The following is a 19,403-nucleotide window of genomic DNA, read 5'->3' as shown; positions in this document are numbered from 1 at the left end:
CTGATATAGAAATAATTATTTTACTCCATTTTCTAAACAACAGCTGATGTATCCCCCACAAAGATACTCCTCTGTAAGCTTAGGAATAAAGGAAATCTACTTTCAGTGTTCAAAATTTCCTATTTTGTGTTCCAGTTGCAGACATGCATGTAAATTACCTGCCCAATACACAGAACAGCTCTTAAGGAAGTCAGAGACACTAAGTGTAAGTCTCAAGAAAATCAGGTAGACACACAGTTTTTCCTTTCTGAGTGTGAACAGCATAATTCTCTTTTTTAATGCAACAGACGTTACACGTGAGAATGAAGGGCCACTACATACTTTAATAGCTCTGCAGTCACAGGTTTGTTGCGCAGGAATTAAGCAGTTACTTTAATACTATGCATTTAAAACTAGCCAACATGGAGAGACACACACACAAAAAAAGAATAAAATCACTGGACTGGCAGGAATGTATCTCTCTCAATAGCTGGGCTTATTTCTAACACAGATTCTTATGAACCAAATGGCCAATTCAGGATTTTCAGTAATTCTGGCAAAATTGAATATTGTCAAGGGGTGGAGGTGACATAAGAGGAAGAGGAGAACATTTGTGGGTGTGAAAGGGAGACAGGTCAGGATGAGGATGAAGAAAAACAAAGCCCTTAAAAGCACATTTTACTACTTATGTTAGTATAGATAATAAAGAGTGGAAGCAAAGTTTTTCCTTTGGAAGGCATAACCTCCCCTTTACTAGCCACAAGCTGTTTCCAGCACTCACCTCCTTCCTCCCTCAGTGGTGACCACTGGCACCTTCTAGGATGTGGACATAAGCAAGGTAACTAGCAAGGTCCTGGCAATACTGCTGCCCCATGTGGTCTTCTGTTCTACGAGTTTCATGTACTCACTTGAGTTATGACCACTTTTATCAAGTCTATGAACAAGTAACCTAAAATATGTATTTGCATTAACATGTCAGTAACTTAACATGCTCTGCAACACATTGTTTTTTTTCTGTGTAAAAGCTCTAAACTCTGAACTGCACTGTATTGTCATAAAAGCGGGATCTAACCAACAACATTAAACCCGGGGTGTAATGAGGAAGACACTAGTTCCCAGCGCAGGGATACTGAGGTAGTCCTGCATTGAGTCAGTGGGCATGCACTACAGCTGGACTGCAAGGCGAGCAGGCTTGCAAGAACACCCATGTCTCCTGCCCTGCACTCCCCAGCACTTGACTGCCTGCTAACAAGCCCTTCCCTAATTCAGAGCCCTGGGGACGGAAAGTCAGTGACACTAAAGCAAACACTAATTCTGTCTCATTGCTGCCCAGTCAGACACACGGTCATCCCCACCGGAGCAACCCTCATGCTTCCACACCATCTTCTTCGGCTTCTCAGCTAGCAAGAGGAAGGAAGAACTCCATGAATTCAGTGCTGCTAACGAGTGCTCTCAAACTTGGCATGCAATTGCTATAGACAAGCAATTCTACCTACATATGCTTGGATCTGACACTGTGCAGGAGCTAGCAAACCTTGATGGACCCTTGATAACTTGATAAACAACTGCACCAGAAGTCCTCAATTCCAGAAGGAAAGTGCTTTGAGACACAGAGCCTGCTCTAGATGGAGCCAATTTTAGCCAGCTGCCTGTCTGCAAGACATGAAAGCTGTATGCTGATTTTACCCCTATAAGCAGTTAGACTGCTTAGACTCTAGCCATTTACAGCAGTCTTCCTACACTTACTCTGGTCTTGCTGGATTGTGTAAGGTGAAAATCTTTAAGATGAGGAAGCATTCTTTTCCACCATTCTGCAGGATTTTGACTGATGTTAAAATATCAGAAGAAGAAATAAAAGCATTCAAACTCAGAAGCCTGCATCATTTCTTACTTACATTGGTTTTACACCTGATCTAATTTTACTGCATTCATTAAGGCCACCTCTGATTTATGGTGAAAGTAAAATGAGGCCCTCTGCAGGCATCATCCTAAATTGGTGCACTGTTCTATTCAAACAAACGCTTGCTATAGTCACAATTTCAAAAGTGCACTTTGTGTGATGGTGAAATCTTGGTGTAGCACTTACATTGTGTAGATAATATTAGTACCTCAAAGTGCTGAAAAGAAGGGTTCGTTAGTTCATTTTGCAGGAACAACTATTGTGATTATGCTGACACATGAGAAGACATGATAAATGATTAAGTTCAGCAACATTCTAGCAGTTTCCTTATCATTAGATGTTTAATTAGGTGAAACTTTTTTGGTTTATCTGGTACACTTGAAAACTCTCCCTTTACTAAAAAAAGTACAGCTTGTATAACCGTAACTTACTGTATCCAATTCACAAAGGTGTATACATTAGGCATAATACAAGGTTATATTGCTATGTGTATGTATATATTCTTCGATATGTAGCTCCCATGAACTCTGTTTACTTTAAGCTTAATGGAGCCTAAAAGATGATAATCTTTATAAAATAACCAAATGGCCACATATTCCAGAGCAAAATAGCATATTTTATAAAAGACCAGGATCGCCTGTCTATGTACTGACTTGCTGTCTCAGAGCCAAAAGCGTGTGCAAGCAGATTATTTTCTATGAACTGATTGCAAACCTGATTACCTCTCTGTATTTCATTCGTCTTGTGGTTTTCAGAAAGTCTTTTTATGGAACAGGTATTTCCCTCAAGCTGACAGGATACACTTCCTTGGGACAAAAGAGACAACAGCAAAAATTACATACTGTATGTCCAAATATGCTGCAATGAGATATCCAGAAGAAAATCTGTATTTACAAATACTAGATTCCAGAGTTGGTTATGCTGCACTTTCCCCATATCATTCTTTGGTCAAGAGTCTAAGGAATATGATCACAGATCTATACGTTCTCTTCCTGGATAAATCTTCATAATACAAGGGAATAGGACTGTGAAAGATTAATGAACTCAAATGAAAAGTTTTCTAATTAACACTTCTGTTTCTAAAAGTATTCATTACAGTGAAAAAGCCCAAATCAAGGTGTACAGAAACACCTTGGTTTATAGTCATGAAGAGTAACTTCGAAGTTTAGGGGAAACACTTCTTCATTTCACTTAGGCAAACAGTAGTAGTTCATCATGGCCAAAACACATTTTTCATGAGTGATCAAATAAAAAAAAATAAGGTTTGTCTCAATCCAAAGCAGCTTTTGAACTACAGGAGTTCCAGGGTCCTGTGGTTTCCAGCACACAAACTGATGTGACCAGTACCACACCCAGCAACCTTTGCCTCCCAGTGCCCAAGCTCTCTTCTACATCCTCTCCACCGAAGCAGTAAGAACAACAATGAGGCTCATCAGTAGCAGGACACCTTAATCACCGTTATATCACATCACTGGGAGTGACTTAACACACATTATTAAACCTGTTTTTCAACTCAAACAGGCACCTTACAAATAGATGCACAGTTGGGTATCACTAATTTACCAGCAATATGTTGTAATAAACAGCTGAATAAGCAGAGGTGTTTATTTTTTCCCTCAGCCTTATTTACACATTTGAAAGACCTCTCAGGTAAATGCTAGAGAATGTGCAGATAATGCAAAAGCTTTCATCTGCACTGCACAGCACATTCAATTTGCTTTTAGCAAGTCCCAAGGCTGAGTACAGTAATTGCAGAAATGAAAAATCACCACCTAAATTCAGCTCCAAGTCTGGAGCCATTCTTGAGTTGTAAAAAAGGAGTGACATGAATAGATCTGCTGGATGAAACAATGACTAAAAAAAGACAAGTATGTTGTAATAACTGATCAAAACCTGAAGAAAGTCAATAGCCAAGACCTCCTGTTACCAATACTCAGCTACTACACTCATACTGCTGCCTGATTTCAAGAGTAACAGACTACTATGAAGCACAGAGGCCTGCCTCCTTTGGTGGTTGTTTTAGAAACTGGTGACATATCCAGACTAGGTCTGAACAAAGTCCTTTGGTATGGTAGTTGTTAAGCAATAGTGCAGAGACAAGACATTATGCAAGGTATCAGTTCACTGAAATAAGTGCCCTCCAGGAAAGAGACCTTGCCAATGGAAACAATCACTTTTTTTATACCAGCAAAGGCTCTTCACCTCTCCAGTTAATCTGTCTTACTGACAGCTGCAGTTGTTAAAGGGCTAGACACTAGTGGCACTGTGGTAGGTAATGTATTTTAATATCCATACAAAATTAGAAAAGTGTAACTTTAAGAGTTTATGAATTAAATATAAAGGCACTTTTTGGCAGCCAAGTGTATATATATTTGCTGCCTGAGGACAGGAAATTAGTTAAAAGTACAACTGAGAGAGCTTAACAGTGACTCTAATTTATTATGAACGGACTGAAATAATTAAAAATATATGTTAGAGTGCTAAGAAACTGATGATAAATGGGTCTTCAAGGGTCTGGTTCTTTGTGAAGTAATTTTTCTCACATGCATGTTTCATTGATTAAGTCATCTAATTTAAGGCAGTCTGAAATACCAAGTAAGAGTAAGCACTCAGAAAATAATGCAGCAGCTGCATCCATACTGGTCAAATATCTCCAGTAATTGCCTGTGATTGGTTTAGTTTTCATTGATTTCACAATACTAAGGCTCGTATGTTCTTTAAATAATTATCTGCTGAGCAGGCGCAAAGAATAGTATCATTAAAAATTAATGCTTTAAAAAGATCATGGGTTTACAACAAACATTTTAAAAAAGATAACTGCACAATAACTGAAAGGGTGTGAGATTTAACCATAGTCTTGATGTACTCAGCAACATAAAAAAACCATCTCTAAGAAGCTAAAACCTGCTGTAGTCAAAACAGTAACACTGTTCAAGCTCCATCGAAGACTGACATTGTCACTTTGAGTAGAAGAGTATTTGTTATCTGCGTCCTAGAAACCCTGATTGTCTGTTTGCCACACGTGTACAGGATGCACAACAGGCTGTTTTGTAATAGGTGTAGACACAGAGCCGGGCCTGAACCACCACATTGCAATTGTAGTATTTATCTTTGCAGTTCTCATCTGTGGAAAAAAAAGGAAGAGAGAAGAAACTGAAGGAAACAGTCTTAGAGCAACAAATAACCAATCCCCTTTCTTTTTATTATGTAAAATGCCTTGGACTTGTATTTAAACTTTCACTGTCAGGTTAAAATAGGCTACCTATGCAAATAAGTTAGATTATTCAAGATTTTCTACATTTAATATAGAGATACATAAAACCCTGGAAGAAATGTACCTATCCCCATTTATACTGTTGTGCGGTTTTTTTGGGGTGTGGTTGCTGGTTTTTTTAAATACAAAATTTGTCTTCTAAAGATGATAGGCAAGTCTCCAGTACTCTTCACTTAGGTACCTGTCCATTTCATTTTTAGATTCACAGGTACTAATCTCTCATGGCAGTGTACAGGTGGCACCAGAACCTGCAAATGCTATTTTCAAGTACTGACAAATGTAAATACTGGAAAATAGTAAACCATCTCCCTCCTTAGATTACTAGATTACTTAGGTAACTAGATTAAAAAAAAGACAAAAGTTGGTGTAAACATTCCCCATTTTTCTAAGCTGTTAGGATGTGTTCACATTTTGAAGTTTTCATTTACAGCCAACAGGGCTAGAAATACTTTTAAAGTGACAACTAAGACTTTCACATGATCATGTATGTGATCACAGAAACTAAGGTGTTAAGAAAAAGACTAAATGACAAAACACTAATAGTAGATGTAAAAATGAGCAATTCTGTACAAACCCGTTTTAAATAAAGAAATAACACAAATACATTAACATTTTAAAATAATATTGGTATACCAAGTTTTTTACATAGTTAAATTATGTGGAAGAATAATTCTCAACTGAAAATTGTAGAATGTTAGTTAAAACTGTTTCTAAATACTTGCATCTTCCTTTCCCTAGTCATTCTCATTACTACTAAAATAAAATCCGTATGAGATGAATGACTAATTCCAATGTCAAATTATGTGTGTGTATATTTACTATATTTAAAAGAAAATTGCTTAATTGCCCTTGATGTCTTATTGTTATTTATTCTTATAGAACCTGTTACCAAATACAGTGTATCATACATGATCTCCTTTTTGTGTTAAAGAGTCTGCCAAGAGAAACTTTTGAGAGTGCAAGGAGGCTGCATAAAAACACCCTGTATGTCCTGCTTTCACAGAAGCAGATTTCTGACATTCTCAGCAACTTTAAAAGTAAGCCAGCTTCTTACATGTTACAGGGAAAACATTTTTAATCAGAAATGAAAGCCTACTTTCACACCATGGAAAAGAGCTGTATTTTTTGTAAAAATAAAACCCTGAACTTGATAAAGAAAATATACTCTAAAACCTCTGCAAGATTATTAAATATTTTCTCCGCTAGATGGAGTTCCACAGTTAAACCAGAAGGTTCCTCTTCTTTACCTATTTCAGGGATACAATCTTGTGTGTTACATGGTTCTTTTTCTTCAGGTTTGAGCTGTGGATCACACTGAGTGCTGGCTGTCATGTCATCTGATAGACATCGTACCTCTCGAACCCGAAATCCTCCTTCACAGGATTTGGAACACTGAAACACAAAAGCTGAAGTTCACGAAGACCATATGAGATGTGCAAAGAAAAAAAAAAAAGGGAACCTTGAAGCCAGACCCTGGTATTGCTGTAGCCTTTTATCAACTTCACCACTTCTGTTGCTTTTTGCTTTCTAACTATAAAGTCCTTAACATATAGGTACAATTTTTTTAAAGGTTCAAAAACATTTTTTTGACAACAGGGGCAACAAATGGACAAGTAAATGTGGTAGACGCTGCACAACTGAAAGCATGCTAGAGTATTTCCCTTTCTAAATGCATTAGGTAGCTTCTTGCTTCTTTTATTAGTCTTCATGTTCTCTGCTTATTTATACATATCTCCCAAACCTCCTCTTTCCACAGTGTTCACATTTCTTACTTTAAGAACTTCCTGCACTGGGCTTTACTACTTGACTGCACTGGCGTCCGCTGCCCTTTTACCTCCATTTATATACAATCAGGAATAATTTTAATTGCCCTTTTTCTAGGGCTCAATTATTCTTCACTTCTTGCAGCACAACAATTTTACTAAGCATTATATGTAATGTATTTCCAAAGTAAATATTTCTGTGCTCCTTCAAAGTCTGTTATGAAGCCAGAGACTTTTGTACTTGCTTGTCATGGTATTTTTAAAGCCAATTATTACACATTTCTGCCCATATACTGAAGCAAATCCCCTGTTGACTTCAAGAATTTCGCTTGAGTGAGGTCTTTGAGATTTGGCTCACTGTCCAGTTTGACCTAAATGTTCACAAACTTAATTAAACCTGGGTCATTTATAATGATTAAAACCTTAATGGCCCCAAACTAGTAAGAATGTTTTCTGATTTTCTGGCATAATTACTTCTTTTCCTAACATTGCAAAAAACCCTTATCATTATTATAAAATCAGATACTGTAGCAAACTAACTAAAATATTCTCAATAATGTATTCTTAAATTGCTCCTTCATCTTTAAGTACAACCTTTCCCCACTTTAGAAAAGACATAGCCCTGTGGTGACAGTAATAGAATACTTCTGGGTTTTTAAGTAATTACTCTTGTTCTGTGCCTGTATAGATTATTGTAATTATCCCACATCCAGCAATAAGTACTTCAGTTCAGGTTTGTAGAAATCTTAAAACACTTAAAATGGAACCAAGACAGAATTTAGATGTTATGTACAACACACGATACACAGCCCCCAGCATTCTGCATTAGCTAGCCATTTAATATCCTTTACTGAGAGGCCATGCCATTTATCCTAGGTCATATAACAAGTTTGCTGAAGATATGAACTGGACAGTTTGAAAACCTAGTACAGGGGCTTTGAACCAGCTATTCTGCTCACAGCATGTCTATTCAGGTCTACTAGTAAGAAATACCACATATTCTGTTGGTACAGTAGCAATATCAGAAAGACAATTGAAAAATGCTTAGAATATGATCTTGTAAAACCTCAGCTAGCATATGTATTTGTTCCTACAGTGAAGATGGTCACAAAGGCTTAGACTTTTAAGGATTTTTAGATGCCAATTCTTAAGAAGTTACTTGACTAGGGATCTCTAAATTCCGATCAGATTCTGAGTCTTGGCACCTTGTTTCTTCTGTGCCTGCCAAAGAGAGCATATGTTTTCATATACCTATCTGCTGCACTCTATGGATGGAGACAGCTGTATCTCTGGTGGCTACACACCTGCAGGTTCACAACTGAAAATGAGTTTACTAATGGGTTTGCTAAGGGGAAGTTATTTAAACTAAAAGCTCAGTAAAGAATCCAAAGTATTTCCTGCAACATCAAAGAACATACTTCAATCAATATGGCTTTATTATGAAGCCTAACTTGGATGCTGTTTTCAAATAATCACAGAATCATAGAATGGTTTGGGTTGGAAGGGACCTCAAAGATCATCTAGTTCCAACCCCCCTGCCATGGGCAGGGACACCCTCCACTAGACCAGGTTACATCTACATCTGCAATGAAGGAAGAAAAATCAGGATTTCCTTCAGCTGATTTATTTTGTTAAAACCATTCTACCTTCTTTTCTGCTTTTTAGTGCTGCCAGTAGGTCAGTCAAATAATTGAGCATTTAGTAAAAGGAAAAACCAAAATAATTTCTCTCTCTCATATCACGTGGATGAAGTATTTCCAAAGGTTCCTGACTAAGGGAACTCAAACTGAAGGCATCTGAGGTGCTTCCACATTTCAGAGCTGTCATTCTGCATTAGCTACTGCATTAGATATGATGATGTCATCTAAGTAGTTTTCACAGCATTTTTCATTCTAAGATGACAATGGACTTTTCTGATTTTGATTTAGGAGAAAAACATTGATTTTTGGGTAAAATTCCAATACACTTTTCAGGTATAGGGAATGATGGAAAGATGGACGAAACCAAAGCATTTTGTGCGATTCATGAATGCAGCCAGTCCACTTCCAAGGGAAACTGAAGATACATGAAGCTCTACAGTAAGTTTTCTCTCAGCAAAGTTCTAAGACTTACAGTGAAGAGTTTACAGTAAAACTGACTTCAAAAACTGAATACATCCCTCATTCTTTAATAAATTCTCCTTAATTTTCATGAAACTAGAGGTCTGAAAAGAACTTCTTAGTGCACTACATAGTCTCATTAAGGGGCAAACCAACTTTATGAAACGGGAAGGTTCTTGGAAGAAGAGATCAGCGATGAAAAGAAAACTATGCAGTGTCTCCTCCTGGCCAAGAGACTTCCTCAATTTCCCAAGCTCCACTGGGTACTAAAGAGTATGCTTTCTTTTTAGTATCATTCCTATGCAAGATTAAGTCAATTTCATGATCAACAGTTTTATCTAAATGGTGTTAGAAAAAGACATATCAAAGAAAACTAGATACAGAAAAGCATGATAGACTTACTGTGCTCCATTCTGTATGAAACCACTTAGATCCACAGGGTTTGAGGTAGCAGGATTGCTGGCTGGGAGGTTTTTCCAAATGTGAACATTCATAGGGGTTCAAAACATCAAAATTACCTTCAGTTTTCCTAACGCAAATGACTTCTCTTTGTTGAGTTCCACTGCCACATTCAGTAGAGCACTGTATCAGACAACAAAAAAAGTAGTGGAATTGGTTGTTCTACTTATGTCCTTGAACTTGTTTCCAAAGTAACATGTTTCTCTATATTATTTGTTTTGGGAAAAAAAACAACACACACTTACACACACATGCTTGCATTTTAAATTGATATTAAACCAGGAAAATTGGTAAAGTTTTGCTTATTCCCTTTTCTTCGACACATATCTAGACACTAACATCCCAAAATCCCTTTCCTTACTTTTATATGTTCTTTCCTCAGTAAAATGAACTTAACTGTATCTTTTCCTACATCACTGGTGTATGTATGACTTGAAGAGAAAGGAAAGGGAAAAGTATTCCTTAAGTTCCTGTGGTAGGCGTTTCATCCCTCAGAACCAGAACAATAGCCTAAATAAACCTTGGGTTGTTATTATTATTATTATTATTATTATTATTTGTATGTAGTTCTAACATAGTACCCAGCAGTTCCAGTTAGGAACCAGGACAAGAAAATGCTGAAGGATGTAGTAATGACTTAATTCATCAAGTGACTACTGACTGTGTCAGGTATTACATATTTAATTTTTAATCTTAAAAATGGTTGTAGTGGTTAAAACCATACTTCTGTGCATTTTTACTCCACATGGTACCACAGACTGAAAACATATTTCTAATCATTTTTATGAAGATGATGACATATGACTGTAAGTGTGCTTTTTGAGAAATCTGGAAGTGTAGTTTTACCTGTAGCTACGAAAGGAAACTGGAATTTACTTTTCCAATAAAAAGAGAAGCATAAATTACTGTCTCCATACACAGTGTTACTGCTTCTTGCTGAAGCAGGACTGTATGCAATGCACTGAACCTTTGGGGGTGACAACGTTAGAGCACGGTTTTGCAGCTTTACAAATCCCCACATTCTGTGTGGTTTTTAGAAAATGCCTTGATCTGCCAGGGTGTTCTTTTCATGTGTGCAAGTATCTATGTGATGCAGTGTGGGTTCCAATTCTGAAAAGCAAGTTTGACTCACATGGACTCTTACTGCCCATTTAAAGGTTAAATACACACACAATACTGTTCCTGGCACTTCTGAAAAGTAGTTAGAAGATGATTCCAGCAACATATTGGTTTCTACATTGCGTAAAGGACTATGATTTTCAAAGGCTTTTTCTAGCCTAAACCAATCAAATGTTATTAAAAGTGGGGATTTTGTTTATATTTCGGGTGGAATTTATGATCCCTTTACCTCAAAGGGTAAAAATCCTTCAGCTCAAAATCCTTGAGCTGAATGACGAACCTTGAGATGAATGCACCCAAATAAATTCTACAAGAAATAATGTAACTGCACTTTTTTTAACACTGAACATCTCTGTCACTGCTCTCTTTTAACATTCCTCCAGAAGACAGTATCTTAACATTCAGCCTTAGCTCTAGCAGAGCACAGTCTGGAAGGTCATCCACCAGTGCTCCCTCCTCCTCTGGTCTACTGACTGCTTTCATTTTGGTATTTAGTAGAAGTCAGGATTTGGCTCGTAGAATAGATGTTGTCGGATGCTTCTTTCAGGTAACATACAGCAAAGACTTTGTACCTTTGGTATGCATCAAAAAATTCAATCTCATTTAAAGAAAGAAGGTGAATTAGCTTAAAAGAACAGGAAATTGAAAAGGACAGAAAGTTTCTTATTCAGAACAATAAAGATGACCTTATTGAATGCTTCTCTCTGTGGTAGAAAAAATGGATACAAAGTTCCTATTCACCTGCATGGAGTGGTGCACATAACAAGGCTCAGATTTTATCTGTTATTAAAGCTGCAGTTAAGTGTGTTTTAAATTTGTTATTACCCTTATACAATACAAATAATTATCACTTACACTTGAAAGCATTAGCATAGTAGTAGCCCTGAAATCTCCATCTCAGCTGTACCAGTTTAATTTCCAACTCCTTATCACCTGGAAGAATCTTGGAATCTGAAATGCAGTGAGTTAACAGCACAGCCAAGAGACTTGTCCCCAACAACTTGATGAAGTGCTGGTACCAGCAGTCCGTAAGGCTCCCTAGGGTACATGAGAGCCTGGGACAGAAAGGAACATAAACATCTGGGTACCAGCTGGCAGCTTCTGAAATGCCTTTGTTCCTGACAGCAGAAATGTTTATTTAGAATGAGAAGGACTATTGAGATGTGGATCAAGGGAAGAATTTACCTTGATGAAAGAGCATCAGGATACAGACCACTAATGAAATTTTGTTCTTTTCACCTATTATCACAAATTTCAGCACAACAATACCAAAGCTAACTTTTGTGTTTAGCCATTGGTTCTTGTCATATTTATCTTTTGGATATTCCCTATATATACATATATATCCCTGCAGGTGTGCATGATTGCAAAGGCTCTACTCTAAAAGGTGCAAATCTGTTGCTTTAGCATCCCCTGAATATGCTAAGCAGCTTTCTGTTATCTTTCATTTTATAAATGCACTGGGTCAGTAGATGAGAAATAAAAATGAAAGTAATGAGGAAGAGAAGAACAAAATCTTTATTTTCATCAAAGTAAAAAGCAGGTGATAAAAAGTGTTGAACATCAACTCCGCAAAATACAGAAAAAAAAATCCAAATATTCCACAGAGATGTAGAAATACCTCATTGCACACATCTTCACTGCACAGAAATGCATTTTTTTTTAATTAAAAGTTAAAAAGCAGAAAGCAAATACGTATGTTAGATATAGAGCTTACCTGTGTCCAGCCCCCAGCAAACCACTCCACTTTACCAGCACAGGGTCCATTATTACAGGGAGTTGTTTCAGAGGGTCTGTTATTGCCACAGCCTTCCAGAGGCAAACTGCTGACCTGGTTTGTCATACAAACCACTGAACGTGTACGGACTCCGTCACCACATTCTGCAGAACACTGGGGAGCAAAAGACAGAACATGTTCACTAGTCTGTCCCAGACTGCACAATGAAATGAGGAGAAGCAACAATCACAAAAAGTAAATTAATTTATGCAAAGTCAATTATTTTTACTTGTAATTCAGCTGTGGCAAATCATCTTACAGTTTCATACTTTTGAATACAGTACAAGTAGTACCTGTCCTTTACAGTCACAAAGGAAAGAAATTGAAGGATTAGGGAAGAAAGAAAACTATTTTTAAAGCTTTTTACTAGCTTTCTTACTTTCCCTTCCTTCCTCCTGTCTGTAAATTCTTTCAGTTTTCATTTTATTCATTTTTTTGCATACCAATTAATAGATCTGAGAAGGGGTAACTTCTATAAGCAGCCTTGCAGACAGCAGTCATATTTCAGCCTTTGAATTGTTCTATGAGTTTCTCCCCTGACATTCAAGCTGGTTCACAGCCAGGTGAACTCTTACTCTGGTTAAAAGGACGAGGCTACCAATTGCTACCAATGCAATGGCTGTGGCATTGGTAGTAGAATGACTGCATAGCGCACCCTGGAACTTTTCCATACGAGTTGACAGAGCAGAAAAAAGTCAAAAACCACAAAATTTTTTGACAGGTGGTTTCAAAAGATTCAGGTAAATCCTCAGCAAATAACTGTAACTGTTACTAATTACTGCCCAACCTGTTTCAATTATGAGTTGTTAATTAGTTTTAGCAAGAGAGGCATCTGTAGAAGTTTATGTAAATTCAGTGTTGCTTTCTAAAGACATGACTTCCCAGTCAATGACTAACATTCACCATTCACAACTTTTCACTGCTAAATTCTGAAAGCTCTTAATAAATGATATGCAGATTCTTATGGCACATATTCAGAGATAGTATGTACATCATCCATAAGTCACTCAGGATAAATTCCTTTTATGCCCTTATAGTTTGGTCATTCATCTACTTCAGTGGGAAAGTCTCTGACATTCCACTGTTCTGGGCAGCATCAAACATTGACATTTAAAAAACAGAAACACACCAGGGAAATAATAAATTCTTGTGTTAGACTGGTTTTTTGTTGCTTAATTATTTCTTCATCTTTCTTTTCTTTCCTTTTCTTTTAAAATGCATTTGGCAATTCATGTCTAGACCATTAAAATAAAGAAAAAGCCACATGCAGCTTGCTGAAAGATATGTATATAATTGAATTTAAACAATTACAAACAATTATATTATACATGCAAAGAAAACCACAAATAAGTATGTAGTATATGGGAGAAAAAGATGCATTTGATTGACATTTCAGATTTTATTTTTAACATACAATGTAATTGGTTAGGAGAAACGGTGTATTACTTCCACAATGAACAGTGCATACCTTGTGAATGAATGAACACTGGATTGGAACGTTTTCTTAGATTTCATTGAATAAAAGTAAGAATGATTCAAAGAACTGGTAATGAGACACAGAGTTGCCCACTAGCTTGATTTGGCTCCCATTGGTAATAACAGAAGGGTTCACATCCAGTAGTTCAAGTACAGAACAGCAGATGCCATGACAGCACCACTATTAATAACAAGATTAACCAACAGAGTCATTCATCTTCTCAAGAGAGAGAATATACAACTGGTTGCAAACTATTCTTTACTCACTCGGTCTGAAGAATACTGGTTATTTGTGTGAAACATGTAGTCATGTTGTATTTATTCCACAGATACAGTACAGAAAAACATTTGTCCTATCAGCAAGTTGTTTTCTTTCACAAGATGTTCAAAAAGAAGGGCAAAGCTTTACTGAAATGGAATCTCTAGAAAACTGAAAAAGTGATTCAACTTTTTACAAGTAATTTTTGTAACAAACAAAATACAATTTTGGAATAATTAGAAATTCAGAATTTAAAGAGATGTTTATGTACTCCACAGGAATACGAAAAAATTGTTCAGAGTTTGGAATGGTTTCTTCCTCCATCTGCAAGATCGAATAATTACGCTTCTCTTAAATGATGCCTGTAAGTAACACAATGAACCTTTTTTGTTGGTGGTGCACAACAGAATTTTCCAGTTTCACAGAGATGTGTAAAATAGACTTACCTCCTCAGCAAACCTGATTTGATGGCTAAGGAGGTCTTTTCAAAGTAAACTAGCAAAATCTTGAACATACAAGAATGATGTAAATTGTGCTAGTAGTGAACATTGTCCCGTTTATGTAAACTAAAACTAAACTAATCCCATTTCAAACCATCCACTCCTAGGTAAACTGTTTAACTGAGCCCCACAAAATGGCTACCTTTCAAACCCACTGCACAGAAATAAATTTTGTGGCTGTTCGTATTTTATCCGGGGCAAGTATGTTCAACTACATTATGCATAGAGGACTATGCATATACTCTGCAAATACTTTTCTTATTCCTAAGTAATTTTCATTTGACAATCTAATTTGCTTTTCTGCTTTGCAAACCAGAGCTGGGAACAAGTTTAGTCTATAAAGTCATCCAGAAAATCTCCAGTCTTATGTTTTAAATGATTATGCATGAACTAGGCTTAGATATCAAATAACAAAGGAAATACCAAATGGGAAGGTATAGGGTTGTCCCACCCTCTGCTGCAAGATTTTACTACAGATTAACTGCCCTCAAAGGATTTACAAAGCAAACTTAAACATGAATGTTTCTGCATTAAGTATTTGGTTTTTCATGTTTTTTTTCTTTCTTTCAGTAAAAAAAATCTTCCATGTGAAAGCCATGATTTTCAAAGCCCAAGGGAGGGACTAGGGAGTGTTTGCATAATGAATCCTCTCCCTTGGGTTTTCACAATTGACACACCCGCTACTTTCAATTTTGTGCCATGGATTTGTTGCATTAATACATAGTAACTGCCATAACCTAACATTGTATGACATGAGGAACTTTCACAAGCTGGAACTTCTCTGTTCTGCTCCTATTATTAAAGATATTTTGTTTCACCCTCTTGTTTTAATTGGCAGAAATTCCTCAGAAACCTTAGTCTGTGGAACACCCTCCCTAGTTTTAAGGAGTCTGCCGTTTCGCCTCTTCCTGAGGTCCTTCCCTTATGAGTTCAGTTTCAGCAGCTTTCCATTCCCATTGAAAACTAAAAATAACACACACACCCCCCCAAATCCAGTGCTCTGATAGTTGTCAGAAACAACTGTAACAGCAGTTCAGGAAAATAAGGCTAGTTCCTGCAAACTTGGAAAACTGCAAGTGGAAGCCTGAATTTCTGTCACAGCCACAGGGCATGGTAGAGCAAAAAACCTCTTTAACAGTGCAAGTTCCCTTTCACTAATATGCCAGCTCTACTCATGACCCTCAACTGGGGCAGCAGACCACAAGAAAGAGGCAGCAGGAAATCTGCAACTCAAGAGTCCCTTCACCCAGGTCTCAGCATCTTTGCTAGCCTTCATTAAATTTTTAAATAACAACCAATTAAGTTCCAGTAAAACATCCCCATTTGCGCAGGATTTCTGTCTAACACACGTCGACCTTCATCATCCTAATTATTCCCCACAAGACAGTAAAGTTTTTTATGAATCATCCTCCTTATGTTACACTACTGCAAAAAATAAAATTGAAGATCTATGTTTGGAATACATTTTTGAAACTCCTTAGCATTATTTGACCTACTCTGAGAAAATCCTTTTCAGAAGGGATTTTAGAAGGATTATGTAACCTTTGTTTTCCCAATAATAAACTAAGAATTGTATTTCAGAAGCTCTCTTCTGCTGCAGTTCCAAGACTGGGGGCAGATTTTCAAAGGACATGATACTGCTTAGAGCAGCCTTGATTTCTTATTTAAAAAAAGGGGGGGGGGGGGGGGGGGGGGGCAGTCAAATATCCTTATGTATTGCCAAAACACTTTCTGATATCTGGATTTAAATTATTTTCCTTTAGAGTGCATCTATGCATACAGTAGGTGCTCAATCACAAGTCAAACCAACCCTGTATTTACTCTATCAGATCCATGGTATCCTTTGGAGGTAACAAAGGCCCTGAAAGATAGTCTTAGAATTTTTGGACACTTAAGCTGGATCGTGATTGCTTCTACATACACTGTTACTTTCTTTATACGTAGTTGGTAACACTGCTGGCACTTTGAAACTACAAATGCTGTCTGCAGTCAGTAATATTAGGGAACAGACTTCTTCACTACTCTGGCTTACACAGAAATATCACTTCCTTGAGAGCTGTAAGGATTTCACCTATATGCCTTACTGGCCTTGACCACCCTTACCTGGGGCCTCCACCCACAGCCCTGCCCGTGGCTCAGGGGTTCCATTTAACCTCAGTCCTGGTCCATCAGTCCCTGCACGAGCTGTATCAGAGACGTGCCTGTCCCCAGCCACAGCCTGGGCATGGGCCTCACTGATCCCTCGCCCTTGGGCTCACTTCCCAGCCCAACCTCGACCCTGCCTCATTACCATGAACCTGCCCCAGGATCACTGGGCTGTGTCCGACCCTGGCTACTGGTTACTGTCACTGGACCTGAGCTGTGGACTGATTTCCCAGCTTGACCTTGGACCTGCCTCATCACCATGATCTTGCCCGATAACCTGGACTCTGATTTGCCACTGCCTGACACCTCTGAGCCTGCCCTGCTGATCTAACTGGGATACCGTGGGCCCTAGCTGGCAAGGCTCCTCCCTGCCATGCAGACTTTTATACGCTGATTTTCATTAAAGCACCTTAATTGTGGGAAAGAGAGATCAGCTCTAGAGAAGAAACCAGCAATCTCTGCAGGTCCTGGCCACCCTTTTGTCAATGTCTCCTTCAAAACTCTCCTGGCTGTATGTTTCACTGCAAATCATGAAGTGAGTTACATATTTATATGTAAAGAATGCAAACCTTCTATTTCCATATGATTCCCACATGAAATCAATGTTTTGATTTTATACTGAAAACAAATAAACAGTGATAATCAAAATAACAAAATGCCTGCACAAGCTCCACAGTGGTCTCTTTTCTTTGTCTTTTTCAGGATCCAGGAGATTTTACTTGAGCTATCCAGATTTAAATAAAAGACAGCAAAAGAAGAATGTGAGCTACATTATTCGTTGGTGGTTCCACATCTGACTGGTCAACAAACCCACTTGTACATGTTAGGTAATGCTTTAGGATTGTTAAGAATAAAGAGTTTATTTCTACAAAGCATGCTAGTTCTCTAATGGAAGCGTTGCTGTTACTCCTTTAATGAAGAGTGAAATCCAGAGCATGTGTTTGATCTGTTCTGATTTTGTTCCCTGATGTGCAGCATTTTTTCTTTCTTCCCAAGATTTATTTTGGCCTCAGAATCTCATTAACATCTAAGAATTGTTTGTATTTTGGCTTCTTTTCTAAGTATGCTCTAAACATAAAACGAGAAATAAATGAACAGAGAAGATGGCAATGAGGACTCAACAAAAATGCAGGAGGGGAATGCTCCAGTTAGCTGGAAGGAAACAGTGGTGAGTCTCCCATTGCTGTAAATCAGGAGAATGCAGTTTCCCGTTTCTGACCCATAGGAGAAGTAAACTTCCCAGCAATTAGAGCTGTCAAAGAATCAGTCATGTGAAATGTTTGCAAGAATCTCATCTGCTCCCATCAATCCAATTTTGTCGCTAAGTTCAGTAAGGTTCACCAGCTTTACTGATGAATGGATGCAGTTTGGTGGAACTCCGCCATTTTAACGCAGTATGACATCTCAAGAGAATTATGAGACAGGAAGCTGTCATTCTATAAATGTACATGAAAGTATCATGAAGGTTTGTCCAGACTCTCTATAATCAAAAGGGGTTAAAGATCATGTCAAAGACAAAGCCATGAAACTTAAGTTAGTTATGCTATTTATAGTCAAGATAGAGCAGTAAGTGTAAAGACAGGGACGTACAAAGTAAGATGAGTCTCATTTTGCTGCTAGAGACTTTTAACCTGTAATCTTTCCCATTGAACTGAGTAAAAATTTTTGTTTCTCTCAAGATTGAGCCTGGGGGATGGTGTTTAGATCTACTTCAAAGACAAATAACAGACCATATACTTTTCAGAACATAAGGGTTTGTTTCTAAAGAAGAATTGCTTTCCTTCCTTTCTTCATATGTTCCACCAGTGGTACATGGTAGCCATACAACTCATAAGCTTTGCAGGTGATGCCTGTTTATGAAAATAACTCAAATCAAGAACTTGTTTTAGGAGCATGGAGGTTTTTTAATTACTTAGGATTAATTAGATGTATAAAGAATCAGCCTGTGCATAACCTGAATCTGAGAAGCAGGGGGAAACAGGTGGGCTATAAAATACATAAATATACATTGTGGGTAAACAAGACAGGAGAACATGGTGAGAAGGCAGCCAAGTTGTTATTTATGGAGCAAAGCTACATACAGCCCACCCTGGGAAGGAAACACAACTGCTACACACAACTCTGTATGTACTCTGCAGGTTTTTAAGCGCACGTATGTTGTATTGCTGAAGTTACATTGAGGGAAATTTAATGATATAATTTTCCACCTCAGAACCACAGACACTGGTAATGAAAATGAAGGCAACTAGCAAAACATTGCAAGGTTTCAGTAAAATAAGAAAACCCCACATCTTTCCACCAATTCTAAATTAAATCCTTTCCTTTTCTTGAAACTCAGATGTGACCACTCATCTCTTTCTCCCCCTGTGTTAAAGAATACCCTTGTCAAATTCTGCATAAATACGTATCACAGTTATCAAATCTTGAAATTTAACATCTGTTGGCAGCAAAGACAATTGTAATTTTTATGTTGCTTTGCTTTTTCTTGATGTTTCGCTAATTAACCAAGCCTATATTGAAATGCCCCATGTATCCCATAAATCCGGACATGGAAGTTTGATATATCCCTTGCTGAAAGAGAAAGTATGTGCCTAACCAATCTCTGACAGGCCTCTGGAAATCTCTATTTGCTGTATGTGCAACAGTCCACATT

General features: G+C 37.6%; 1 protein-coding gene across 4 annotated transcripts in view; it reads right to left on the bottom strand.

The window, feature by feature from the left end:
• Positions 1-2,575: 2,575 nt before the first annotated feature.
• The window catches only part of THSD4 (thrombospondin type 1 domain containing 4), a 307,576-nt gene continuing 290,748 nt past the window's right edge, over positions 2,576-19,403 (bottom strand). For 2 of the 4 annotated variants that reach the window (XM_075763901.1, XM_075763904.1), the window contains exons 15-18: positions 12,311-12,484; positions 9,418-9,597; positions 6,401-6,545; positions 4,720-5,003 (exon numbers count right to left, since the gene is read on the bottom strand). In XM_075763901.1, the coding sequence (XP_075620016.1) occupies positions 4,861-5,003; positions 6,401-6,545; positions 9,418-9,597; positions 12,311-12,484 (642 nt within the window). In that variant the 3' untranslated portion in view covers positions 4,720-4,860. Of the gene's footprint in view, positions 2,686-2,723; positions 5,004-6,400; positions 6,546-9,417; positions 9,598-12,310; positions 12,485-19,403 lie in introns of those variants that run through there. The other 2 variants (XM_075763902.1, XM_075763905.1) reach the window with 2 other exon arrangements.

Source organism: Balearica regulorum, chromosome 12, assembly GCF_011004875.1.
Source record: "Balearica regulorum gibbericeps isolate bBalReg1 chromosome 12, bBalReg1.pri, whole genome shotgun sequence".
Classification (NCBI taxonomy): domain Eukaryota; kingdom Metazoa; phylum Chordata; class Aves; order Gruiformes; family Gruidae; genus Balearica; species Balearica regulorum.
This window is presented reverse-complemented; position numbering and strand designations above follow the sequence as displayed.